Here is a 27,552-nt window from a genome sequence, read left to right as displayed (position 1 = left end):
GGTTTTCAAACAGACATCCATACATATATGAAAAATGGAAAAATGATTAGTACAGTTAACTGACATTTAAACAAGACATGCCGCTTTCAGCTCCTATTGTTACAAGAGCACTTTTTTGATATGCAATAACTACATATTTTACTACTAAACTCTGCTACCCAATGTCAATACAATATCAGTTAAGTCACTTCCTCGGACGTTACCCTGACAGATCACCTAGTGATACTCGAAAGAATCCATTGATGCGCCAGAGTTTAACCATAATAACACATATCTCTTCATATCTATAGGAAAATACCTCATTGACTCATAATTAGGCTATATGACTCAACTTATCTAATCATACGACAAACACATACCAACATGAGGCCTATATTATTTCATGTTGAAAACAAACGCGACGTACAATTTGTAATCAGAGTGACAGTTAAGTTCGTCTCCCCTCCGAATTGGACAAAGAAAGTTCTTCTGTATGCTTCTTTCTAGTTTACCTCGAAATGTTCGTTCTGCTGCACAAAGGTGAGAAAAAGTTCAATGCTGTTTTCGCTGTCCTCGTCATCATCTCTTCTCTCCCCCCTCCCAACTCTGAAACATCAGAGATGGGACGAAAAAGGAAAGCAAACATCTTCATCACAGACTCCTTCCTGTGAAGGCCCTCGGCTTAGGTCAGCCAGGCGGCCACTGCTGCTCCGTGCTGCGTCCCACAGCTCGCCGCCCGTGATTGCCGTCCCCGCGCCGACGTGATGATCAAGGCCTCCGTGTGGCTGTTGCCGCTCCATCGAACGCTCCGCAGCCCGCACCGTCCGGCGGCTGGTATCGGTCCCCGTTGCGCAACACTCCTCGCGGTGGTCTTCGTCATCATCCCCGCTGCGCAGACGAGATCACGGTCGGGTCCGCTGGAACGTCTTCGTCGCCGTTCACAAAAACTCCCCTCCACCGAAATACTATCAGACTGAAAAAAATGTCCCTGCTGGTTCTCTCGCCTGGCGCAAAAAGCACCAAAAAAGCGAACGGGATCGGCACCACTTTGAGGTATATTTTCATACCACACAGAGGAGTATTGAACACGGCAGACAGACGAGATGGAAGTTCCAAGATGTTTATTTCTCAACGAAGTATACAGCTTACAGCATAGACAGGCTCACGTCAGCCAGCAAAGTGGCTGACGTCTCCTGCACACAAGGCTTGCGCCCCACTGACTGACCACTCATTGTATCCTGGTTAACCTATTTAAACAGTTGACATGGGTGTAGGGTGTCAGACTTTGGTTTGCATATTATTAGTGGCAAGTCTTTTGATCCACCTGTCTGTCTCAAACCCCTTTGTCACACAAATAGCCTAGCCACCGGCAGCTCCAGGATATCTCACCCTGGGACGGCCGACACCCAGATGCTAATCACCCAAAAATAGGTCTACTGTCTGTAGGCTATGCAAGTTGCAAAAGGCAGAAGGACACAAGAGCATTGTCAATCACACAAGGAATGAGTATAATTATGGAATATATTCTTCACCTACTATATCACTGTTTTTTTTCATTGGCACGTTTGACTATCAATTTTTCAGCCTCCAGGAAAAAACCCTAAATACAAAGGGAAGACATAATTTCACATAACCACACCAAGGGGTAGTAATGAAGTACTGTCACCTCAAACACATGAATAACTGGAAACAAGAATTGATGATAGTCATAATTACCAGCTATATCTGCAGAATTGTGGGTGAAACTAGTGGGTTGTTGTTGCTGCAATACAATGCTATCCCATTGGCTGAGAGGTTGGCTAGGTAACTACGGCAGCCAATGAAATCATAAGTTGCCATTACCAACCTGATAGAAAGTAGACCAGCCTGCTTCGCAGCTGGTAAAGAAATATAGAAATCACATCTTTAAGTTTCCCAACTCTGGTTAAACCAGAATGTGTGCTCTAGCTGTTACAGTGATGGAAGAAGTACTCACATTTTTTACTTACAGTATGTAAAATTATCAATATTATAGAAATTGTCGGTTACAAGCACAATATAATATAAATGTATAAATGTACTTCAATACCAGAAGTAGAAGTACTCATTATGGTCCCATATCAAATATGAAAATATCAGATCCTCAAACTCACAACTTTGCGAGCGTTGTGATATATATTTAGGCCTGAAGTGGTTTTGAAATCAGTTTTAGAAAACGTAGTTATAACTTACAACTAGTACAGTAACTAAAGTTTTAAAATAATTATAGTGGAGTAAGACTAACATATTTGCCTTTGAGATGTAATGGAGTAGTAGTAAAATGTTTGAAAATTGGAAGTACTCCAGTAAAGTAAAAATACTTACTCAAAAGTGTACTTAAGTACAGTACTTGAGTAAATGTATATTATTACTTAGTTACTTTCCACCACTGCTGTTAATTGGTGGTCTGACGACCTGTGTTTGCACTGACGTGTTGGTGTGTGTCAACAGAGGCATAAACCTCCATCTTTCCATTGTCTACAAAATGAGAATGGTGATGTTTCTCCGCAATCACGGCTACTGCAAACCGATCAATGGAAACATCATTTGGACCGGCGTTATTGCTGTGTGCGAGCACATGCATGCTTATTAGGCTTTTGTGTGAGTTTGGCTTATCAAAGATGCATGTGCACTTGTCTCCACTACTTGATGGAAAGTTAAACACTGGGTATAGTGGAGGTACATTTCACAAGCTTGTGTTTTTACTTTGAATTAGTTTCCCAACCCTTTCAATGCCAGAACAATGGAGCTCCACATTAAATGGTGTGGCTTTTAGTGATGCATCACATTTTTGTCATGTAGGAGTAGAAAGGAAACACTTAATTTTGACTGTTTTTCCGACTATCCTTGGGATTGCGGGTGGGGGGTGGGTGGGATAGGGGATTGAGTTTTATTTTTTATTTTCATATTTGATATGTCTGTTTGATACTTGCCCCTGGGTTTATCACAAAAACTTGAATAAAAAGATTTTGAAAAGAAAGAAAGGAAACACTTATATGACCAAGATGTCATGTATCACTAAAACACATGAAGATACAAGTCTGTCTGTCTGTCTGTCTGTCTGTCTGTCTGTCTGTCTGTCTGTCTCTAGAGAGAGAGAGAGAGATGCCAATGTCGGTTCTATATCTGGTAAAAGCTAGCAGCAGTCAGAGTGCCCCCTGTTGACAGTTCATCATTAGTGTGCATTATTCAGCAGAGCTCCTGCTGTGTGCTCTGAGAATAGAGTTAACAGTCTGCCGAAAGAAGGTGAGATGCTGATGACACCTGGGAGAAACAGTCAGGGTAGTTATTTGCATTTCATAATTTTACACTTTGTGTCTATTTGTGACTATATTGGTGTTGTGTGTGTTTTTCTTTCTTTCTTTCTTTCTTTCTGCTGTGTGCAGACCTGCATGTTGACATGTTCTCTTTGTGTGAGCATCCAAGTGCACATTTTGCTGAATCTTAGCTCATTCTTTTACCTGCCCGTCTGTCTACTCTCTATCCACTTCATCATGAGTGTCCCCCGCCTCCTGTCTGGACATCTACAACACCTCCTAATTAAACCCTCGTGTTTTAATGAAAATTGTACCCAGCAGTCATGGAGAAACAAATGGAGGAGATGAGGCAGCAGCTGGACAAACAGTTACAGATCAACCAGGAGCTGCAGAGACGCAACACAGACCTGGGTGAGAACAAACTTAACTACGCACATACTGTACTCAATGTGTCCTTTGTCATTCTCAACGTTGTACTCCATGTCAGGGACAATGGAGCCATACTGTTGATGATGAACGGCATACACTCCGATACCATACGAGTGATTTATTGAATTTATATCGGCTTATTAATGAATGAATAATCAGAAGTTGTCGACATGGAAGAACCTTTCTATTCTTTCATGTTGTGGATTAAGGGATCCATCTTGCACCACCCTTATCCCTTATCCCTAAACTTATTTGCCATTTTTTACTATTTTGAAAATCATTTAAAAATAATAATAATTTGTATTAATAATACATCGACTCACTGGCCTTGGAACGTCTCGGAATCCCCCAGGAGGAAGTCACTAATGTTGCTCTGGAAGTATGGAGCACTGTGGTGGAGCTGTTGCCCCCGCGACCCGACTACGGATAAGCGGTTGAAGATGGATGGCTGGATGGATTTTAAAATAGTTCAACTATAGCTGATCTACATCTACACGTGTGAGCTTGAGGATCAGCTATTTGAACTATTTAAAAATGGCAAATAAGTTAAGGGATAAGGGTTAAGGGGTGATATACAGTAGCCCTATGTCTCTATACTGTAATCGGGGCGGCTGTGGCTCAGGAGGTAGAGCAGGTCGTCCAATGATCAGTGGGTCGGCGGTTCGAATCCCGGCTCCTCCTGTCTACATGTCGAAGTGTCCTTGGGCAAGACACTGAACCCTACACTGCCTCCAATGAGTTGGTCGGCGTGAGCTCGCCACCATTGGTGTGTGAATGTGGGAAGTGAGGACACTGGCGTCGACTGTTCGCCGCTTCACCTCCCAATGTATGAATGAATCAACCATTGTAAAGCGCTTTGAGCACTTGGAAAAGCGCTATAAAAATGCAATTCATTATTATTAATCCACTATTCTAGTCTACACTATTGTGGGCTTTACATTTTCTTTACACCATATTAGGCTACATAAATCTAAATGTATACAACAACTGTCAACTGTGTAAATGTATTTTATGTGAACTTATAGTATACTGAATATGAATACATACAATATTGGGCATACTTATTCCCCATTTCCATAATGTAGACTGATCAGGTAAATCAAAGTGAACCATGCATATATATTCTTTTTTATAAAGTATATTTATTGGGGTTTTTTTTAAGAAAAACAGACATTACACAACAAGAACATAATAACAAACAAAAGAAAAGAAAAGAAAAACAGCTCAGGCACAACACTATTATAAATAAAAAGATTGAATATACAAAGACATGAGAAGGACAATGAACCATAATGACAAGTGACTTTCGAATTTTCATAGACTCCCAATCAGGGAATACATCCATACAGTACATTAATACATATATTAAAAAGGCAGACAACAGTTATCATAGGCACCAAATCACCAAACAAGAGCAGACCCATGCATGCTCCACTCAAAGGCGGCAACCGCCACCCCCCCCCCCCCCCAGGCGGCAGGGCCACCGCCCCAAGAAGTGGCCCCGACGCAACGCATCGAGACCCCTGCCCGGGCGACCACCCCCCCATACCCAAAGGGCAGACAAGCCCCCGCCCCAAAGCAGAGCACCCACTAGGGAAGAATGCTGGCATATAAGATATCTAAGGTTGGTACGGAAAACCTCCAAGTACCATGGCAGACAGTGTGGTTCCAATATGATTCAAATAAGGGTCCCACATTTTGTAGAAAGTGTCCAATTTAGAATGCAACATGCATGTAATGTATTCACAAGGAATACAGCCCATTATAATATTATGCCATGATTTCTTTGATGGAGCAACATCCTTGATCCAAAACAAAAGAATATTTTTCCTAGCAGCAAATGTTAATAAGTTGAACAACCTCTTATGTTTGACATCAATGACATGAACATCCGGGAGACCAAGTAAAAGACACAACGGATCTAAATCGATCGAGACACCAAAAATAACAGAGAGTTCTGTCACAATGTCATACCAATAGTTCTGAAGCTTCACACAGGACCAAAGACAGTGAACGTAATTACCAATCTCTGTCTTGCACTTATAGCAAAATGGGGACGCACTGACATCCATTTTGTTCTTGAGAGCAGGAGTTATATGTATACGATGTAATATTCTGAACTGGATGGATTTAGTTCGGTTACAAACTGAAATCTGTTTCGTATAGGCCCACATATCTGCCCAGCCCTCATCATGAATAGAGACGTCCAGTTCTTTTTCCCAGGACTGCTTAGTAATCTGAGAGGATATAGATGAGTAGGAATTCAAGACGTCACAGAAAATTGAAATGTGTTTCTTAGATAATTGCAAAGAGAGTGCTCGTTCTACCTGTGAAGCGGAACTATTGGCTAAAAGTGAAGTGTCCTCAGTAATAAAATGTCTAATTTGTAAATACCTGAAGAAGTCAGATTTTGGCAACCCATGACGCTGCTGCAATTGTGTGAAAGACCTCAAGGTATGGCCATCAAAAAGGTCTCCAAGTTTGGTAATGCCCTTCTCATGCCAGGTCCTAAAGCCTGCAGCTGAGTGTCCCGGCCTAAAGTCAAGGTTGCCTACCACTGGAGTAAGGGGAGATGTCAATTTAGCGATGGGGTTAGAACAAAATTTCCTAATAGACTTAAGGTCCTTTATGAATAGAACCATACAAAATTGATTCAACACTATTAATTCAGATCTGTCAGAGAGAGTGAGATTTCAATCATAAATAGGGACTCATCATAACACTATTAACGTAAAGTGTAATGTTTTGTCCATGCAGAGAAAAGACTCCAGGAAAAAGAAAAGCTCTTGCAGGAGCTACATAGTCACTATCATGACCTAGGTAAGAGCACATGACACACAGCTACATAGCCACTATCATGACCTAGGTAAGAGCACATGACACACAGCTACATAGTCACTATCATGACCTAGGTAAGAGCACATGACACACAGCTACATAGTCACTATCATGACCTAGGTAAGAGCACATGACACACAGCTACATAGTCACTATCATGACCTAGGTAAGAGCATATGACACACAGCTACATAGTCACTATCATGACCTAGGTAAGAGCACATGACACACAGCTACATAGTCACTATCATGACCTAGGTAAGAGCACATGACACACAGCTACATAGTCACTATCATGACCTAGGTAAGAGCACATGACACACAGCTACATAGTCACTATCACTATCACACACACACACACACACACACACACACACACACACACACACACACACACAAAAATGTGTTATGCATCCATTCTGTCTGCCTGGTTTTGTCCACTTCAGAGTTCCCTTCCCACAGTGGTAATGACATTAACCCAGTGGTCAGGAAGAGTCGTGCAGCCGTCATGGCCTCAGAGCCAATCCCTGAAAACCTTGAAATCAAACAGACTAAATTCAAGAAAACTTCCAGGTTAGTGGTCAGCACAGTGTGATGTCATGTTTTGAAATCATTGTCCTTGTGTGGTGGTTGACTGAGTACCTTTTTGCAGGCTTTGTGCAGCAAACCTGATACAAATGGGAAACGAGGAATGTCCAAAAGTTAAATTATTATTATGTTAATCCTCTTCGTGCTGGATAGCACATAAGGTCTTCACCAACGAACGCCAATGCTGTCTGTCTTCTGCCCAATGTTGCAGTTGGCCCCAGGTCCACGCCAACTCTTTCATTTCTCTCTCCACTGATCTTCTCCAGGTCTCTTTGGGCCTGCCTCTTTTTCTTTTCCAAGGTGGTGTCCATCTCATGGCTACCCTTGGGATGGCACTTGGGTCCATTCTGCAAACATGTCCGATCCACATCCACCTTCTGAACTTGATCACATTTGACAGTGGGGTCAGGCATGTTCTCCTGTACAGGTCTCCGTTGGAGACTGTCATGGGCCAAAATATCCTCAGTATTCTCCTTTGGAATACATCTAGCTTGTGACAGATGGCCTGTGTCACTTTCCACGACTCTGCCCCATACAGGAGAACCCCCAGGACGTTGCTCTTAAATATACTCAATTTGGTCTTTATACTAATCTTGCCTGATCTCCATATCGATTTTAATATGGCAAAAGCTCCCCGTGCCTTACAGATCCTGCTTTCTACATCTGCCCCTGAATCCCCATCTGTTGTTAGCTTGCTTCCAAGGTAGATGAAATCCTGGACTTAATACGTTTTGTCTCATCTGCGTTGATGGTGAGACCAATCTGTTTGATAAAGTTAAACTCAAAAAAGGTTTATTCCATTATCCTAGGTTTCAGGTTGATGACTATAAGTATTTGGGTTCATATACTGTATATCTTCTTCCCAAAAGGACTTTCAAATTAGGAAGGGTATGACCTGGTCAGCCTGCAATGACATGCATAAGATCTGGTCATCCCAGCTTAGTAAGATGCTCAAAGTAAAAGTATTTAAGACGACCATCGAGCCGATTCTACTTTATGCCTCCGAGACATGGACACTTTCTTTTTTTTTTAATATTTTTTTATCCCACGATTTTGTGACCCATTTTTCACCCCTGTGTCAATTATCTAATGATGATCCTGGGCCCTACACACCCTCCACCAACCTAGTCCCCCATATATGGGGGACATGGGGAGAGCAACGGACTTGAACTCATGCTTCCGTCCTGCCTGAGTGTCCAAGTTGCTCCTTTACACCTGACAGGGGGGAGTTTCCCTGGTTGGACGTAGCGCGTGGAAGGAACACGTTATTCCAACCAGTTCCTTTCCCCTCCATCAGGCGCCCCGGCTGGCCAGGGGGAGGCAGTTTAGAGACCAGGATTACTGCATGTTTTTTGTGGGGGTACCTACCCTAGGGGACACGGGGAGAACATGCAAACTCCACACAGAAAGGCCCTTTCGGCCCAGGCCGTAGCGTAACGGTCTGGGCACCGGACTGGTAATCCAGTCGCAGTGTGCCGCGGGTTCGACTCCCGGACCCGACACGGCCTTTACTGCATGTCATCCCCCTATCTCTCTCCCGTTTCCTGTCAGCCTACTGTCTGTCCCTTCAAAAATTAATAAAAGGCGTAAGCCGCAAAAAAATATCTTAAAAAAAGAAAAAAAGAAAGGCCCTTTCGCCAACCCCGCCTCGGGTATGGGCACTGATGACGAAACACGCCGCCAGCACCAACAGCGTCCCGAGCAGGAATCAAACCCAGGACCTTCTAGCGGTGAGGCGAAAGCACTATACCAACTGTGCCACCGTGCCCCCGACATGGACACTTTCAAAGAAATTAGAGAAACGGTTCGATGGCACGAACACCGCCTTCTAATGAGAGTGCAAAATCTCTCTTGGAAGAGCCACCAATCGACTAATCTAGTATACAAGCAACCTTCCCCGTGTTTCTTCACTAGTCCGATCCAGAAGAACACAGTTTGCCGCCTCAAAGCAGACCAGAGGTAGAAAACTGTCGTTCACTGATGCCATCGCTAGGGACACATGCATCAGTAAGCAGGAACCGGGGATGGCAATGAAGGACCGGAAAGTCTGGCGTGGCATTGTGAAATCCATGATCTCTACCGCGGTCGAAAGATTATGATGAGGTTACTCTTTTTGATCATCAGCAGGTACTTTTGGATTAAAGCTGGGGTCATCCAATTGGAAAGAGAATCACCAAATTCAGAAATAATTTCCCATTTGGGTTGGAACCATGATTTGGTGTAATTTTCACATTCCTCTTCATTCAATGTTGATATTGTGTGAGAGCATCTTTAAACTGTTGCAACATGAACATTAGTGGCATCTTTCATCTGGTCTTTGATTATGTTGATGCGCCAAGTGAGTTGAGTGAGTTTCCTTTTCTGAATATGGCACATTTCTTTCATTTCCTCAGTCAGACTGCCTTTGTTTTAAGTAACAGATTTTGTATTGACTTTCGTTTGAAATGTACCCAGTCTACATACTGTGAAATAAAAATGTCAATCAATCAATCAAGAGTAGGCAGACTTTTAGTAGACATTTCGTCAACTATTTTTCAAAGACCTCAGTATTTAAAGTTGATTAGTCAACCTAAATCGGCCTATAATAATAAAGAACGGTACAGAACAAACTACAGTACTTAAATATAGTACACCAGGCTGACACTGACAGTACACAGATGTTTTCACGTTTCATTATGCAACTCTTCTCATGAGTAACACTGTCGAGTGAGACAGACGTTTAGCTGCACCAGCTGACTACTGCGTCAAATCCTCAGTTTTAATCAAATCAAATCAAATCTATTTATATAGCACATTTAAAAACAACTCTCATTGTACCAAAGTGCTTCACAAATGCAATACAATACAATACAATACAATTCAGTGCAGAAGACGTCAATAATAAAACAGGCATATAGGACAGAATAATCTAAAAGGAAAGGTGCAAGCACAACCATATTCTGAGGTGAACATTATGCCGAAAGATTTACAAGCTCTCAAAGCACCACATTGTGAGCTTGCAGATCTGATATTGCTGGCAAAGAGACCTAGGGTGCAGAAGGAAAAAGTAGGGGGCCAAGTATAGACCCTGGTTCTCGAAGCCACCTGAGACTTTCCATAAATATGACATCAACACATTTGAACTTCCGTTTCCCTCAATCGCTAGTGAGACGAGTCTGATCGTCAAGGCTATCCAGAAGAATGACTTCCTCAGTCGCCTTGATGATGAACAGACGGCCATGATGGTGGATCTATTGGTGGCCAGTGACTACAAACCCGGGAACGACGTCATTAAAGAGGGATCCGAAGGGGACAGCATGTACATAGTCGCAGGTAAGGATATACGCTCGCTCGCTCGCTCGTGCGTGTGCGTGTGTGTGTGTGTACACCCAGGGACTGACTTGGTTGCCCACACTAGGCCTAGCCGGACACAAATAAATTCAATATGCAATCTGTCACTTTAACCCATTCTGACCTGAGATCAGATTCATACGAGGTTTCCACTGGACACACACTGGTCTGATTAACCCATTCTGACCTGAGATCAGATTCTAAAAATGTCAGTAGTTCTTCGATTATTCAAAAATAGCAGACCTACAAGCTCGTATCGCGCCACTCGGTGGCGCGATATGAGCTTGTAGATCTGCTATTTTTCAAAAGCTAAAGCATAACATGATGCCAACACCAAAATGGGTGCCCGTTCAGAATGGGTTAAGAGGGCATATACAGTACAGTAGTAGTTATGTATGTATACAGTAGATATAAATTATGCATAATGTATGCAATATGTACAGTCCTGTGCAACATATCTCTCTCCTATAGCTGGCGAACTCATTGTGACCCAGGGAGGACGTCAACTCAGAACCCTCAACGTGGGCGACGTGTTCGGGGAGCTGGCCATCTTGTACAACTGCAAACGCACAGCCACAGTTAAAGGTAAGGCTCCGTTATGATATTCTAGATATTTATGGAAGTCATAATGAGACACATCTGCTGCACTCAGCATGTATTGCTCCACAGGAACAATCCGTGTGCAATATCCTTTGTGAATTATTCACTTATAACCACTTTCAACCTGGCGTCCTTATTTTCGGTGTGTCATTACAGGCGTGCATCATACTGCATGACGCCGTGTCACACTGCTTTTTTGTGAAATAGCATTGTAAAAAAGTGTTTAAATCAAGATAGACAGAGAGTCATAAAATGACATCAATGTGGTGTGTCACTCTCACTCTCTCCCTCTCTCTGTTACAGCAAAGACAGTGGTGCGTCTGTGGTGCATGGAGAGACAGACCTACAGAACCATCATGACCAACAAGTCCAAGAAGAAACGCGAGCAGATCATGGGCTTTTTGAAGACGTGAGTGTATAGGTTGTGGACTTGAATATGTACATGCAGTAATATGTACAGTACTCGGGTCACTTTTGTCTGTCTACACCAAATCTCTCCAAAGATAGCCGATCTACAAGCTCATACAACTCGTTGCAATGTGCTGCCTGCTGCATTGTGAGCTTGTAGATTGGCTATTTCTAGCTAAAGTTCTGCTCAGAATATGGATGCTGGGGGTTCAAATGGTTAATCCGACAAAAAGAACACCATGAACCAATGCAAGGATTGAAAGCAACAGCATCACTATATGCTTTAGAGATGTGTCAAGTATTTGATGTTGTTCTTTTGTAGTGGTAGAGGACATATTTTAATAAAGTAACCAACCAACCACCATGTGTCATTTCAGCTCTCGTACCCTGAAAGACCTGAATGACATCCAGTTGTCTAAGCTCATTGACTCCATGGAAGAGGTGATGATACACACTGTACAAAAAAACAAACATTTGACTTTGTTCATGGACCAGGAAACAATGTACTTCAAAAAGTATAATGATATTTAAAGTTTTTCCTTCTACCCATTTAGACCCGAGGCTGATTAAAAAAAAGGCTTCTAAATCCTAACAGTTTTCTGAAAAACCTTGCACTCGCTGCCACGCTATGAGCTTGTAGATCTGCTATTTTTTCAATAGCTAAAGTATAACATAATGCTTAAAACACCAAATGGGGTTCCCATCCTGAATAGGTTAAAAGACAAAAATACTGTCTATAGTGTTGTGTAAAAGTGATGATCAATTTCCTCAATTTGATTCTTTCCTATAGGTGAAGTTCCAGAATAAGGACGTGATAGTTCGAGAGGGCGATGAAGGGAACACATTCTACATCATCCTGAAAGGAGAGGTACGGTAAAGCAGACGATATGCTTTTAACCCATTTAGGCCTGACCTCAAAATAATAAATAAAAATCTTCTAAATCCTCCAGTTTTCTGAAATAAATATTTTCACGATTTTTCAAAAATAGCAGACCTACAAGCTCGTAGCGCACCACTCGGTGAGCTTGTAGATCTGCTATTTTTCAATAGCTAAATTATAACATGTAAACAATGTTTAAAACACCAAAAGGGGTTCCCGCCCAAAATGGGATTTAAACTCCCCCAATAATAAGTCATTTGGTATACGGTTTATTTTAGAGGTGTAAACGTTAATCAAACTAATTGAATTATTATTATAAAAATGTTTGATAATAATAATAATCTCAATTTTTTATTATGTCATTATAGGCAAAGATATTTCCAAAATGCCAAAGAAATGTCAAAAATTGTGAAAATAGGCAAACCTAATAATAATCTATAAAATATATACGCTCACGTCACATCCATCGTAATGCGTCTCCTATACTATTTTTGCACTCCACCATTGTGCGACAAAGTATAAAACAACTGACTCTTAAGTGGTTTAAAAAAATAAAAAATAACATGCTTCTCAATTAATTGATTAATGGAAGAAGAAAAAGATGGTAGTTGCAGCACCTGGTTTAGTTTACACAGGATGAAGTAGTCTTGTTTGTAATGCCTACATGTAGGATGCACATGTGCTCTCTATCCCAGTGGTTCAAAAGAGAGATTAGACTTTTGCCTGGGACCCAAACTAGTGCAACTATCAAATATACTTTTATAGATTTTATTATATATTATTACTTTTATTCATGGTATTTCTTAGGTTTGTTTGTTTTAAAATGTATAACATTATTTAAATTGTTTTAATTAAAAAAGAAAATGTGTAGGAAAAGAAAATTACTATATGTTTTAAGTCGTGACCCCATGAACAATTCTGTGTCTTTCTTTCGGTCTCTCAATCTACCTCTGCGTGTGTGTGTGTGTGTGTGTGCCCTCAGGTACTGGTGACTAAGAATGTCAACGGCCACCAGAAACAGATTCGGCGGATGGGAAAAGGGGAGCATTTCGGGGAACAAGCCCTCATACGGTAACCCTGGAAACGCTTGTGCCTGATGCAATCGCTTTCGTCAGGGTGCAACAAAGTGTTTGTTTTTACTGTATCTTCTGCTGCTGCTGCCGCCGCCATCTTAATTGTAACAATTTGGTCCCCAGTCTCCCCACGCTCCTTTAGGTTATTTTTGCCACTGTTTATTTGCACATACAGGATATTTGTCTCTTGCATGTAGCCGTCCTATAACTATAGGAGCAGGAAGCGCCATTGCCCGGGAACCTATAGTGAAAACAGAAGATCTACAAGCACACAACATGTCGCTTTGCACCATGTTGCAAGCTTGTAGATCGGCTATTTTCACTACTTCTTAATTAATGGAATTTCTTAGATTTGTTTGTTAAAAAAAATATATATATACATATATATACATATATATATATATATATATATATATATATATATATATATATATATATATATAATATATATATATAAATAAAATTACTTTTGAAATATATCAAATATAAAATAAAATTAGATTTTTACTCTAGGCGACGGCGTGACCCATGACAATTGGTCTGTGGCAGCACTTAATGACATGTCTGTTTGCCATTTGCAGGGAGATCTTGAGAACTGCCACCTGCACTGCTGATGGCCCCGTTACCTGCTTCTCCATTGACAAAGAGTGAGTTCTGGTCCCCCATTAAAAAGCCACGTTTGAATGTCACAGTTCTGTGCTGTTGACATTCTGCAGCCACTGTGTGACCCTGCATGTAACAAATGCTATACACAGCCATGAGTCTCCTGCTTTCACTGGTTCAGTAGCATGTACTGTTGTGTAGCCGCTCTTCACAACAAAATCCAATGTTGGTTTAACTCCTTGGGTGTAAAAATGTAATCAAATGAGAGAATGTTATTGGCCGTAGCTCATCATGCCTTCTCCGTTCTATCGTGCAGGGTATTTGAAGAGACTATTCCTGTTGAACAACTGGAGCTGTTTGATGAGTAAGTAATGCAAGCCACTGTCTCTCACACATATTACACTATTACCATTACATTATTCACCCTTTATGTCTGAATAACTATTAAACCCACGGTAGCGTGTCTTGATGATCAAGTGTTTAAATCAAGATACACCACCTCTCTCTCTCTCTCTCTCAGCTCCAAGGTGCTACAGGAGGTGGTAGCTGTAGCTCCAGAAAAGCCATGGTGAGCCTAAATATATATTGGTAATTGAAGGAGTAGGTGGATAATGCCATGTACGAACAAATCGATTTAATCAATACAAAATGTATAGTTTGTAATAAACAAAACACTTTTGTGCAGATTTGTTTTTAATAGCTAATATAGCAGTATAAAACTCTCTCACTCTACCTCTCAGTCCTGGTTCCACTATGGTGCTTAAGGACCTTCTACCAGTGTTATACCAAGAGGGTCGGTATCAAGGAGAGCCTGTCACCCTTGGTGTTGGTGGCTTTGGCCGCGTTGAGCTGGTGAGTATGTGTGTGTTAAATGAGTGACACTGTCACTTTCCTTTTGTCGTCAGGTGAAACCTGACTAGTGAAAGCTCATGAAATGTAGACGACATAGTCATCACCCTAGTCATACTGACGTGGTGACTTGATTGGCTGCTTCTAGCCAATGGGAAGGGGAGAGGCAAATATCCCTGGCAGCCACGCAGGCTGCATACACATACATTGCAACGCAGCAGAGAAGCATGCTGCCTCACAGTCACATTCACGGAGAAGGAAGAGTATCGATATGACTAGTACTCGATATAACTTCAAATCAAATGCGGCTGCCAATGCAAAGCCACAACAAAACAGTCATTGAACCACGCACAGAACGTCGGAAACTAACACAAACAACGGCCGCGAGGCAATAATCAGACTAATATGACAAATTCTTTCACCTGACAAATATCACTATGTTATTGTCTCCACCAGGCCGAAGGCATGTGGGGAGAGTATGTTTTGCACTCCGTCCGTCCGTGTGTCCGTCCGTCCGTTTGTGTGTCCGTCCGTGTGTCCGTGAACAGCTAATCTCGGCCACCGTTAACCCGCTCGATACCACATTTTGTACACACACTCCCTGGATGCCAACGATGAACCTCTGCCCCAAACTTTCCAGAACGGCCTGTTATAGCGCCACCAGGAGGCCGCTTTGTGCAAAACAAGTTTTTGCACAGTACACCTACAGATTTTGTCCAAACATCGCGCAAATTGGTACACAGTCTCTCTAGAGCTATTCAACGAAACGGCTCTTTCAGATTTCTCAGACTCCATCCTGATTGGTTAACATTGGCTTCCAAAGTTCACAGGAGTGCTCAGTTTCAAACAAAATGCTGCAAATCATGAACACATAGCGTGATTTCCGTGACATTGTGCACCCACATTCCCACTAGGCCGAGGACGAAATGACACATGAACAATTTCAACTCAGCCTCAAGGTGGCGCTATAACTGGCCCAAAAGTGTTTTTACCTCTAACTGCACGGATCTGTGGATAACTTTGTATGCCAACTCCCTAGAGGCCAAGGAAAAACCTTTGCCTGGAATTTTTCACATCTGCTCTTTATAGCGCCACCAGGAGGCCGACATATGTAAAACACATTTTCTATTATTACTCCTTCAGATTTTATCCAAATTTCACGCAAATCGCTACACATGATCTCCATAGTCATGTGATCAAGACAGGTTTTTTTGATTTCTCATATTCCATCCTGATTGGCCACGATTGGCTCCTACACTTTTCAGGAGTAGCCCGCTTTGTACAAATCGCCACAACTCCTCAACGCAGCGTCCGATTGCGATGAAACTGTGCACGCATATTCCCACTAGGCTAAGGAAGAAATGCCACTTGACAGTTTTCAACAGCCTGATGGTGGCGCTACAACAAGCCAAGTCGCGTCATGCACTCGCGCACACACACACACACACACACACACACACACACACACGCACACACACACACACACAACCGGTCGATGCCAAATTTTGCACACACACTCCCTGGATGCCAACGATCAACCTCTGCCCCAAACTTTCCAGAACGGCCTGTTATAGCGCCACCAGGAGGCCGCTTTGTGCAAAACAAAAACATTGTACCTGCATCCCTCCAACACCAACCTCCGGCCCAAATCTTCCTCAACAGCCTGTTATAGCGCCACCATGAGGCCACAACCTGACCTGCCCTGGTGGAGACCTGTGCCAATTGGCACTTTATCTAGTTTCTTTATGTTTTTCTTTTAATATATTTTGTGGATTTTTTTTGGCTACTAATTATCATCATCTCATGTCATTAATTTCTGCAAGGTGACCTCGGCACAGCATGGTAAATACTATGCCCTGAAACGGGTCAGTAAGAAACACATTGTTGCCAAGCGACAGGAGGAGCACGTGCTGTTTGAGAAAATGATACTCAAAGCCATTCAGTGTGACTTCATCGTCAGGTGACTATGCATTTGAAACTCACAAGACACTCTGCCATTGGGGAGGGTTCTGCTTGGAAGATGGGGGGGTATGAGGGCCGTGTGGGGTTATGGGGGGGCTTTCAGCTAGGAAGGGGACGGTCATAGCGAAAGTGGAACAAGAGCAAAAGACAGAAGGCTAGTGTGTGTGTGTGTGTGTGTGTGTGTGTGTGTGTGTGTGTGTGTACGCCTGCGTGCGTGCATGAGGGGGTAGGTGTGTGACAATATTCTTGGTAAAAAAAAAAAAACAGCATTCTCTGATATCTTACTCATTTCTGTCTAGGCTCCATGCTGGCTTCAAAGACACCCGTTACATCTACATGATCATGGAGTTCTGTGGCGGAGGGGAGATCTGGACCAAGCTCAAAGAAGTGTGAGAAGTCACAGGCCCGCCGAGGGGCTAAACAGTATTCATCCAAGTGTGCCCTTTTTTGGGGGCGTCTCTCCTGGCTGACAATCTCTTAACCGTCCTCTAACCTGATCTCTCTACTTGCCAGAGGGCGTTTTGACGAACCCGTTGCCGTGTTTTGCACCGCCTGCGTGGTGGAGGCCTACGCCTACCTCCATAAGAAGCGCATCATGTACAGAGACCTGAAACCTGAGAACCTGATGTTGGACGGGAAGGGCTATGTCAAACTGGTGGGTCCCACTGTGTGTGTGTGTGTGTGTGTGTGTGTGTGTGTGCACATGTTTGGCTAATTTATGCTTCATTATAAAACCACAGTGGTGTAGATTTGTGTAGAAGTGAAAATGTAACAATTTTAAGTAAACCAATTCAAAATAAGCAACTGAAGTCATTAAAGGTATATTCAGTGATTTCACTTAATTCAAATAGCACTTATTTTTTTTAGTTTTGTTGTGGTAATCCTCCCTACTATAGAGTGTGCCGACCATATAAGGAGTTCCTCCCTGTCCCCAGTTAATCCCTGGGGCCAGCCTTCATCCATAGTTAGAGAGGGGCTTTCCGCCAATCATGATCGAGTGGGGGCGGGCCTTGGTGTGCGTGCTGTTGGCCTGTTGCGTACTGTAGTGCGTGCATGTGCACATCTTGTTACCGGGGCGGACCGGGGGGGGGGAGGGGGTTTCCAAATCACTGAATGCTCCTTTAACCAAAATTATCTATTTAGAAATGGTCCACTCCAAAACCTGGCCTAGTGGTCCAGACGCATGCCACATATTAGGCTGGCAGCGCGCCACGTGTTCGAGTCCCGTTCATGACGACCTTTGCTGCATGTCTCTCCCTGTCTCTTCCTCCATCTTTCCTGTCTGTCTTCACTGTAACTATATCGATAAAGGCACAAGGGAAAGGTGATGAAGCTATACTTTAGGAATGTTTTGGGGGAAGAAACATACTTGATCAGAGATTGAGTTTTCTAAAGATTTAAAACACACATTGAACACATGGAATGGGAACCCCTTTTGGGGTTCTTGTTCCTATGACAGTATAGCAAATTAGCAACATAACATATTTCAATTTTTTAATAAATATTTTAAGGATCTTTGAATTTTTTGATTTAGAAGGCGTTTGTAGAATCGGCCTCAGTCATAAATGCGTTAAAAATCCCAGAATCAGAAAATAAAGCACGCACATCCACTCGCTAAAAACCAGGTGCTGGGCAGAGGGCATGAATAAAAATAAATGAATAAATAAATAAATAAAAAGTCTGCACATTGGATCATGTTCCAAAGTGTAAATTGTACCGGATCCTTTAGTTTACACCATTGATCCAATGTGCAGACTTTATTGTTTTTAATGATTGACTTCATCCATAAGTAATAGGCTGGATAATGTACTGTGAGGTGATCATTATTGGACAATAAAACCCCTTCGGGGCGAAGATGGTCCTGGGATATGAATTGGTTCTGCTTCAACTCGGTCAGGGTTTGTTTTCCAGTAATCACCGCCTCAAAGTACATTAACTCTAATATGCTGTATATCTAGCTAGTAGTGGTACTGTATAATTGATTTTTTCTTTTTTTAAGAAAAGAAAAAGCATCAATATTTCAGAGATGTTCCCAGATGTAGCACAGGGGTTAAGACCTCTGTATATAGTACTACAGCTTACCTCTGTTGGCATGAGCTCAAATTCCCCCTCTTTCCAATATTCTCCCTATTGCCTCAGCTCTCAGCCTTCTGCAGTATCTGTAGCTACGTCACTACCAACCAAGAATTTGTATTAGTTAGGTGCTCCTACTATTGGTGAACATTTTTTTCTGCAGTCTCCTCTTCTATGTCATCCATAGAATGTATTTACAGTATATGTTTATATAACTACACTGCTACTACTCAATATTCCTATTGACTACAATTTAACACAGTCGTCCATGCATTCCCCTACATATTGTTTTTCAATATAATAATCCACTGTGTGGAGTTTGCATGTTCTCCCCGTGTCCCCTAGGGTAGGTACCCTCACAAAAAACATGCAGTAATCCTGGTCACTAAACTGCCTCCCCCTGGCCAGCCGGGGCGCCTGATGGAGGGGAAAGGAACTGGTTGGAATAACGTGTTCCTTCCACGCGCTACGTCCAACCAGGGAAACTCCCCCCTGTCAGGTGTAAAGGAGCAACTTGGACACTCAGGCATGAAGGAAGCATGAGTTCAAGTCCGTTGCTCTCCCCTTGTCCCCCATATATGGGGACTAGGTTGGTGGAGGGTGTGTAGAGCCCAGGATCACATTAGATGATTGACACAGGGGTGAAAAATGAGTTACAAAATCGTGGGATAAAAAAAATATATATTAAAGAAATGAGGGAGCGCTGCTCACCCCTGCTGCTTGGCAATTGTAACTTGCTAAATTAATTTTCTACCGAAAATGACAATATGCATCTTGTCGATTGTTCGAACAGTGAAATATAAGTTAGTCTCAACTGAGCAAAGGGAGTTTTGATGTACTTTTACGCTGATCTTGATTCATACATGAGTGAATGTGTGTACAGTGTCAAATCACATGATATATTACCTATTTTTCTGTGCATATGGGAATTGGTTCTGGTTAAGGTGGTGTGTGTGTGTGTGTGTGTGTGTGTGTGTGTGTGTGTGTGTGTGTGTGTGTGTGTGTGTGTGTGTGTGTGTGTGCGCGCGCACACGTGTGTCCTGATGCAGGTGGACTTTGGCTTTGCCAAGGAGCTGGTGCGTGGTGAGAAAACCTACTCGTTTGTGGGAACTCCCGAGTACATCGCCCCAGAGATTATTCAGAACCATGGACATGATTTCGCAGTTGACTTCTGGTCCCTCGGTGTACTAGTGTATGAGCTACTAGTGGGAAGGTAATAATAATCAAACCTCAACTTCATTGCCACTGTTATGACCCTAGTCCATAAGACGTTCTAGGGGATGGAGGGTGTAACGTTTAACCCATTCTGACCTGAGATCAGATTCATACCAGGTTTCCACCGGACACACACTGGTCTGATTAACCCATTCTGACCTGAGATCAGATTCTAAAAAATGTCAGTCGCTCTTCGATTTAAAAAAAAAATAGCAGACCTACAAGCTCGTATCGCGCCACTCGGTGGCGCGATATGAGCTTGTAGATCTGCTATTTTTAAATAGCTAAAGCATAACATGATGCTGACACCAAAATGGGTGCCCGATCAGAATGGGTTAAAATAGCCGGAAAAAGGAAAGGGATAACCAAGGTTACATCATGAGAATGTATTAATAAAACAAAACCATTGAGTCAAATATGCTCTAGTATATTGGTGAAATCAGATTTCTAATTATCACCAAAATAACCAAGACATAATAACTAAAGAATGCTTAAGTAAAAGGAACAATACACACAGAGGCACCGTTGTCTGTCACTACAGGCAACCAAATACACCTCAAGAAGAATCTATCTGGTAGCCAGGAGTTTATGTTTATATACGGATCCCCATTAGAGACACATGAATGAGCCTCTAGACTTCCTGGGGTCCTGAACAAAGCAAGTACAATACAGACATACAACTAAAAATTCAAATCAAGGGGGCATGGTGGCACAATTGGTAGCGCTGTGATGATAGGTCCACATAGCAGCAGGTATGTCCATAATTGGACAATAATGTCCAATAAATGAGCCAGAGATCATTTGTTTGGTCCAATAGACATAGAGGATATGAACTCCAGCTTCTATTCATAATCACAAACAGGACACTCCTTGAACCAGTAGATGGCAGCATAACAGCATGAACCATGGAACAGGTCAACACAGTAGCTTATAGGATTCAATAAATATAACAATCTATATCACAGTCACAAATAGTCTTTATGCTGCGGTGATAAATATTTGCAGTGCTGTTCAAAAGGCTGTACAATTTCAAGTCTCATGTCTTTACAGCCCTCCATTCTCCAGTTCTGAGCCGCAGAAGATTTATGCCAAGATCCTGGATGGGGTGCTCAAGTACCCCCCTTACATGAGTGAGGCAGCCAAGTCCCTCATCAGTAAATTGTGCAGGTGAGAGAGTACAGTATAATGTAAAATGTAATAAAAACAAAATACAAAACTACTTTTCTTGTGATGTGAAAACACATGTGAAAATTAATTGTAATGTCCTGCTCTGGTTGATAGGCCACGGCCAGGTCAGAGGTTAGGAAACACCAAGAATGGAATCAAAGATGTTCGACACCACAGGTAATGCTTATTGTGTTGCTCTGTGTGTCTGTGTTCTCTCAATGTACAGTCACTGTAGTTCTATATAGCTTAATGTGTAGAGAATGGCATAATACAATCTAGGGTTAACCAGTCCATTCATTAAAGGATTTAATTCCCGTTTGACACTCATATCAAAAGCTGGCAGTTGAAATAAATAATAATTTAATCTGTAAGTTGGCACTTTGGATAAAAGTGCCCCCGATAAAAGCGGGTGTCTTATTTTCCAACACTATTGATGTTTCAAAGAAAAAAGAATCAAGGCACTCTTCGTCTTCTGGTGAAAAGCGTTAAAAAGCCTTTATTGATGTGGTAATAGAATGGGATAGCCCATGCATAGTGGCCAGCAAGGCCTTCTTCAGGGTGTTCATGTTTTTTCCTTTTCAGTTTAAGTTCACTTTCCTTGCCTCATATCTGGATACTTTCCACTTTAGAAAATGAATGTGTCTCAAGACACTTTACATGAGGAGCAGGGTCAAGGGTCAAGGCCATGCTCTTACAGAGACACACATTTCCCCCAAGAGCCAGCGCTTGGCGAAGACAGCAAGGAAGAAATAATGGAACGAAAATCAATAGCAGGACCTGGATCTATAGGGTGGACGACCATCTACCGTGTCACCAAACCCATTTTTCTTTCCTCTGCAGGTGGTTTAGCAGTATGAACTGGCACAAGCTGCGAGTGGGGCAAGTGGACGCTCCAACTATGCGTCTCATACGCAAGGTCAGTCCAAACACTATGACTCAGCATTAGGGATGTCCCGATACACTTTTTTCGTTTCCGATCCGATTCCGATCCAACAATGTCTGTGTTAGCCGATACCGATACTGAATACCGATACCAGAGTGCTTTTTAAAAAAGTGCAAAGTACTGTCTGTAACTTAAAGGACAACTTTAGTTTTTTTCAACCAAGGTTCATGTTTTAGGTTGTTATTAGAGAAAGTAAAAGATGAGTGTTATTTTTTTTCCATTTGCTGCTTTCTTTCGTTTTAGGGATTTTAGCTGTTTTGTACAGGGGGGCGGGGGCATTCGAGCATGGTGCTAAATATGTATTTCTTTACAAAATATTATGGAGATTTATTTTTTTATTATTTACTATAGCCCTAATAAACCCCAGGAAATTACATCTGGCCACAAATAAATCACAGAATCTACTGAATGTGAAGGTAGCCTAGTGGGGGGAAGCCACACTGTGTGTCATAGGCACATTTAGTAGATCTCGTGATGTTTTGTGGCCAGATGAAATTTCCAGGGGTTTATTAGGACTATAGTAAATAATTAAAAAATAAATCGCTTTAAAATGTTGTAAAAAAATACATATTTAGCCCCATGCTCGAATGCCCCCGCCCCCCTGTCAAAAACAGCTAAAATCCCTAAAACGAAAGAAAGAAAAAAAAAGAACACTCATATTTTAGTTTCTCTAATAACAACCTAAAACATGAACCTTGGTTGAAAAAAACTAAAGTTGTCCTTTAAGTTCACTTCAAACAAGTAGGTATAGGCAGCACAATTTAAGCAGCTGTACAGCAGTGGTTCTCAATCTTTTTTAACCAAGTACCACCACCAATATGTCCAGCATTAATGTTAAAATACAATGTTAATATTCAGCTATATCACACAGGAGGCAAATTTATTCCTAATAAGGATTTATTTTTTCCACAGATGTGAGCTATAATTATGCTACAATCGTGCTGTGCAAAACTGGCACTTTAACTCTCTCTCTCTCATTATTAAGTTATGTCTATGGCAGGGGTTCAAACTTTAGTCCAACTTTAGACCACCCAAATTAATATTCCAAATATTTCACATTCTTTCAAGATTTTTTGAGAATCTAGCACACACACACACACACACACACACACACACACACACACACACACACACACACACACACACACACACACACACACACACACACACACACACACACACACACACACACACACACACACACACACACACACACACACACACACACACACACACACACACACACACACACACACACACACGACCATCAGGTAAGAATGAGAAGACAAGAAATCACAGTAATATTTAGATACTAGATAACCAGAAGAAAAACGTTTCCAGATCCCTAAAATCAGAACTGAAAGATGCAGAAATTCACCCATCCTATTCGAGTATTAAGCCCAAACCGACAAGACGGTTTTAGCGTTCGTCCCAGCGGTGTAATATGTCATGTCGACCCAAGTGATTCAACAGCTTTAATTCAACGGCCCAAACCATTTTTGGTTTGGGCCGTAGAGTCCGAAATACCAATCTTAATTGATAAGGTGTATACAAATTTGGAAACATGTTTTACATTATATTACAAAATCGTATGGCATTACATTTTTGTATAATTGGTAATCCAAAGGCTGTTGCACACCAGGGTGAAAGTTTGGCCACAGATGCGTTGGTGGAGTATACAGTACATGACATGTACACTCACTCAATAAACAGTTTTACCCTGAAGAAGGCCGTGATGGCCGCCACACATGGGTCATCCCAGTTTTTGATGAACTATAGCCACTTCAACAAAGGCTTTAACTCCAGTTTTCAGTCCTCCACCAAAGAGCACCTTCGCTACACTTTTCTTTAACGTGTGAGCACCCAGACCTTAATTTTCCTTGGCTGGAAATTCCTTTTGGATTACCAGCCAAGGTGCCCAGACGCCCGGGCCAAGGTTCCCAGCCGCCTGGGAACCTTTCTAAAGAAACAGTTGTATCAGTAAACAACATTTCAGCCAAAGACCTCAGGCAGGCCTGAAGAAGGCACTGTACTGTATATAGTTGTAGCATTAATAGTTGTATTGTGCAGTAATTCACATCACACAGACATAATTTGTCAGTAAGGCCGTTTTGGGTTAAAATAACTTGATAATAACTAAATAACTTGCTACTGATAAAACTGTTTCTTTAGAAAAAGTTAAATTGGCCCAGGTGGCTGGGCACCTTGGCCCGGGCGTCTGGGCACCTTGGCTGGTAATCCAGTCTGGCAGTGTGCCGTGGGTTCGACTCCCGATCCAGGACGGCCTTTACTGCGTGTGTTGAAGTGCTCAATGTTAAAGCCCAGATGCATGGGGTTTCCTCGTCATAAATCCAAGGATCCGCCTACAGTCCCAGCTCTGACCAGTAGGGCCGAGCACTTCAACATTGGAAAGCCTCCCTGGGGTTTTGCCTACACCTCATCAAAGAGATTCTATATAAAGAGAAGACAGTCCTCAAATATTTGGAATCACCACTAGATGGCGCAGAGGTAGTGCTGCCGGCATCACTCCGATATGGCGGGCATGGCGGCAAACTCTTTGTCTATGTAAACACCTGAAACATGCACATAAACATGCATGGTCGTGTGCATGTGCATACATGCATGTGCACACATGCACCCTTACATTCTGAATGAACGTTACCAATTTCTGCTTTGATCCATTCATAAATATGATAAATAAATGGGTAAATAAATATATGAAAGTAGAATAGGATTAAAACAAGTTCTTGTTTTGTACAGGGTGACCTTTTAATGTTTTTTAAAGCAACTGGAAGTTACGTACTGTTACTATGGGACTTAATGGGAGTGTCGCTCTTTTAAAAATAGATAAATAATAATAATTTTCAGCAGCGCAGACGCATGGCATTATTTTATAGAGGTATACGTAATACAGTAACATTTTAAATCCAAGGCTATCTCAGTACCTACCTGGAACTGGCAGATGTACTTTTGGATGAGGAATTCATTCAGAGAAAACCCAGGTAGTAGAGTTTAGCTGGGATCTATGAAAATGTATTCAGGAAAACGCAGGACTTGTTATGTTGTACCCATACTCTATAGAGTGAATACAGTAATTAGAGCTGAAATCTATGAAGAATGGATTCGGAAAACACAGGGCTTATAATAATATAGTGTATTATGGGAATATAGTAGTCAGAGCTGGAATCTATAAAGCTACTTTTGTATTATTTATCGACTTCCAGAAAGCTTAATAGGGAGCTCATGGGGTCCAATAACTTTATTACGTTTCTGCTGGCGTGCATGGCGCGCGGATGGAATATTCTATGAAGCAATTAAATCCCTATACAAAGCTTCAGCGCAGCCTGTGTGCAGCACAGCAACACAAACACTATGTAGGTGGATTCCTACTCCATATAGTGAAACAAAGCCCTGGGTTGTGAGCTTGTAGATCGCAATTGCAAGTTGGAAATGGATACCCCACCCAGTTATGTCTGTGTCCCTTTTATGCCCATATACAGTTATGGAGTTCTTTATCAGGCATGCCCAAATATGGAGTCTATGCAGATGTCAGAACAGCCATTGTGATGTCAGAACAGGCCAGCTCCATATATGGAGATATAGGGGTGATCAGGTCCAGAGCCCGGCCGGGCAGAGGCTTTTGTGCTGGTTCTGCACGACCGGCTATCCGACGGACTCGACACCGGGCACTGCACTCCCTGTGGGGGTGTGGAACGTGTGTGTCAGTCTTGAATTCGGTGGGGCGAACGGTTCTCGAGTTACGTGGGTTACAGACGTACACGTACAGTAGGTAAGTATGTACACACAAAGACTTGGTGCATTTACAGATAGATAGATAAGATTAAGATGACATCCAATAAGATTCCTTACCCTTTGTGTACTACATCTATCTATAAATGCACCAAGTCTCTGTGTACGTACATAACCTACTTGTACATACATACGTACTGTACGTACGTGTGTATGTCTATATAAATGTTTTTTCTTAGATTCAGGATTAAAACTCAAATCCTGCCTTTTAGAAAAATGGGAAAAAGTGCTCATTTAATTCATTATATCATATGTACCAGTTGATATACAGTATCTGACTTGTGAGAAGGGTTCTGACACATGCTGTTTAGAGCTTTGATATCTATAATATGTTTGTTAAAAGACTATAAAGAACTTGGTTAAGGTATGTTATCAAGACTCTACGATGAATGTGTCTACATTCTTCCCATTTTATTTTTAAAAGCAGCTGGTGTTGGAGTAGGCTATTACAGAATTCTACAAACTTGGGCAGGTGCCAATTTCTTACTGCATACATTTTGCAACTGTTTTGGCTGTCCATGGAGACATGGGTTGAACTTGAGAGCCATGATAATTATGCAAAAATGCTCCAGACTTTGGACTTGCCTAACTATGCCAGAGGGTAGAGTCACAGAAAAGGTTTTCACCAGGATAAAACACATGACTCTCCATGTACTAATGACAGGGTTTATTATAAAACATATTTCTTGAAGAGTACTCATTAGAGTGCATGCATCCGCCAACACATATGGTATGCAACTGTCCTCCAAGTTTGCCATTTCCATGAATATTTAGGGAAATGTTGTTACTGTGACCATGTCCCCAAGAGCTAATGTCTCTGATAATTATTCCCACCAAGTTTTTTGAAATCTGCCCATGCAGCCCATCTATTCATGTAATAACCTAGGTTAACATTAAAAGATAATTCATTATGATAGTGGAATTTATCATTACTTGTCAAATGTTCGTCTTGAAGGGCCAATGGCACTTATTGGTCCCCCACATAAGCCCTTATTGCCCCCCCCCCCCACATAAGCCCTTATTGGCCCTCTACATAAGCCCTTTTTGCCCCCCCCCCCCCCCCCCCCCACACACAAGCCCTTATTGGCCCTCTACATAAGCCCTTATTGCCCCCCCACACAAGCCCTTATTTGCCCCCCAAATAAGTCCTAGTCCAAGTTCTTGTTCTCCCCCCCAGACAAGCCCTTATTGGCCCCCACACAAGCCCTTATTGGCCCCCACATAAGCCCTTATTGGCCCCCCACAAGCTCGTATTGGTCCGCACACACCACATGTCCTTATGTGGCAAAAAAACACTTTTATTCTTTTTATTTTTTAGAGAAAGGGCAGGTGCTCAAGCCCCCCCCCCCCCTCCCCCTCTGCACGTGCCTGACACGCTCTTGAAATGAAAAAGTTTGAGAGCCAATGGGTTAATGCTTCACTCTTCTTTCTCGCCTCCTTCAGGGACCCTGCTACATCAACTTTGACCGTTTCCCATATGACCAGCCTAAGGCTGAGGAAGAGTTCTCTGGTTGGGACCGTGACTTCTAA

The 27,552-nt window shown here is 42.2% G+C and overlaps 1 protein-coding gene across 1 annotated transcript; it reads left to right on the top strand.

Moving 5' to 3' along the window:
* Positions 1-3,217: 3,217 nt before the first annotated feature.
* Positions 3,218-27,552, top strand: prkg3 (protein kinase cGMP-dependent 3; the record flags this gene model as incomplete). The annotated part of the gene is made up of 22 exons (XM_083791134.1): positions 3,218-3,279; positions 3,576-3,665; positions 6,441-6,503; positions 6,968-7,094; positions 10,255-10,421; positions 10,911-11,024; positions 11,343-11,448; positions 11,825-11,888; positions 12,238-12,315; positions 13,310-13,398; positions 13,982-14,047; positions 14,320-14,367; positions 14,524-14,571; positions 14,744-14,855; positions 16,676-16,812; positions 17,114-17,203; positions 17,328-17,469; positions 19,937-20,100; positions 21,153-21,269; positions 21,384-21,446; positions 22,110-22,185; positions 27,466-27,552. Exons 1-22 carry the CDS (start codon positions 3,249-3,251, stop codon positions 27,550-27,552), a joined length of 2,079 nt encoding a protein of 692 aa, XP_083647260.1. The 5' UTR covers positions 3,218-3,248.

Source organism: Protomyctophum parallelum (assembly GCF_964188405.1).
Source record: "Protomyctophum parallelum genome assembly, chromosome: 19".
Classification (NCBI taxonomy): Eukaryota; Metazoa; Chordata; class Actinopteri; order Myctophiformes; family Myctophidae; genus Protomyctophum; species Protomyctophum parallelum.
The sequence above is the reverse complement of the archived record's forward strand: the minus strand, read 5'-3'. Positions and strand labels throughout refer to the sequence as shown.